We start from the raw sequence: 1,587 nt of genomic DNA, 5'->3' as shown, positions 1-1,587 counted from the left end.
TGTCTGTCTGGAGGAGGACACAACCCATTCACTATCACTTAGAGGAAGACGCTCAGCACATGAAGACGAACAAGAATATCGATCGTCTCTTCCCCACTTGAAATGCTGCTTCTGGCAGAAAACGTTTACAGTTGTTCATGTCCTCAGAAGAAGCCTAGAAGCCTCCGTTACTGCTCATTGGCAGAGAAGATGAAAAAAATGTGGCTGAATTGATTTAATTGAATAATTCTGTACCCATTCATGTAGGAAAAGCTATAAGAGAGAAAGTGCCCAAGGACTATGGAGATTCGTCCACAGAAGCTGCAGCATATGCGAACATCTGTAAACACCAAGCAGGTGAGGGATGTCACTGCTTTTCATTCTCCACCTCCCATGACCCCCTTTGCTTAAGAATTCAAAGTTGACTTTTCAACTGGCACGCAAGGTGGAGGAATAGCTAGATTGGCACAAAAGACATTCTGTGATTCAGCACTGCCACCCTCCAGCCAGCTGAGGGATGTTGGCCAGACTGCTTTGCCTCTCCGAGCCCCTCCACCCTGACCTGTACAATGGGGCCCTGGGAGATACTGCTAGAACTGATGGGGGGATGAAACGATAATGGGTAGGATGCTGTGCCTCCATCCATGTCTAGAGAACCATGTCCTAGTTCAGAGAAACCAAGGATTCAATTGACACGAAACTCGCAAAGGGATGCCAAAATGTATATTTTATATATATATATATATATATAATTTTTCTCCCCTTCCTATGAAAAGCTACAAAAGTGAAATTCATATCTTAATGACTGGCCTGGGCTAGCATAGTACTCAGCCAGGAAATTTACTACCTCTTGAAGTGATTACAAAGCTCCTTCCAGACTGTCCTCTTCAGCAAAGGAAAGAAAATGTGTCTGGCCCTTTCAAGCATCGTCTGGCAGGCAAAGGGTGTTATTCGTAGAGCCCAGAAAATATACCGTAAGGGCTTCTGAGTGCTGTGGGCTCCTCCTTGTGTTCTTATCCATCCTTCATGGGACGGCAGTTTGGGCTGCTGGGGCAGTCACACTTCCTTTCAGAACTTCAAGGGATTCTGCTCATTGGCAGAGATGGAAAAAATGTGGCTGAATTGACTTAATTTAATAATTCTGGCCCAATTTATGTAGGAAAAGCTATGAGAGAGGACGGGTGCAGGGACTTTGGAGAGATGCTCATGGGAGGTGCAGAATATGCAAACATCTGTAATAACCAAGCAGGTGAGGGGTTTGGGATTTTTGGTTGGTTGGGTGGTTTATTTTAATGTAGACACATGGGTAATGAACAAAAGGAATAGCTTGCAATGACTAGGTCCCACTCCAGTCCTGCTCTCCAGGGGCAACAACCAGCTTTTTTATTTATTTTTTTAAATTGTGATTTGGGTGAAAATTTACAGAGCAAATTCACTTTCCATACAGCAGTTCACATATTTTGTCTCATGACATTGACTACAATTTCCCACAATGCAACAGTTCCCCTCCCACTTCCTCCCGATAGTTACCTCTCTCCTGTGTCCATCCTTCCATGCACTCCTGCCCCCCTGAGCTGTCTCCCTGTGCATAAACAGCCCTTCTTTCTC

General features: G+C 44.7%; 1 protein-coding gene across 1 annotated transcript in view; it reads left to right on the top strand.

The window, feature by feature from the left end:
* Positions 1-1,587, top strand: part of MILR1 (mast cell immunoglobulin like receptor 1) — a 39,494-nt gene that overhangs the window by 35,178 nt on the left and 2,729 nt on the right. The window contains exon 5 of the mRNA XM_042783544.1: positions 247-336. Within this exon, the coding sequence (XP_042639478.1) occupies positions 247-336 (90 nt within the window). The remainder of the gene's footprint in view (positions 1-246; positions 337-1,587) is intronic.

The sequence above is a fragment of the Orycteropus afer genome, unplaced genomic scaffold, assembly GCF_000298275.1.
Source record: "Orycteropus afer afer isolate SDZICR_OR568_19922 unplaced genomic scaffold, OryAfe1.0 scaffold00018, whole genome shotgun sequence".
Lineage (NCBI taxonomy): Eukaryota > Metazoa > Chordata > Mammalia > Tubulidentata > Orycteropodidae > Orycteropus > Orycteropus afer.
Note: the sequence above shows the minus strand (reverse complement) of the source record. Positions and strands in the feature narration are given on the sequence as shown.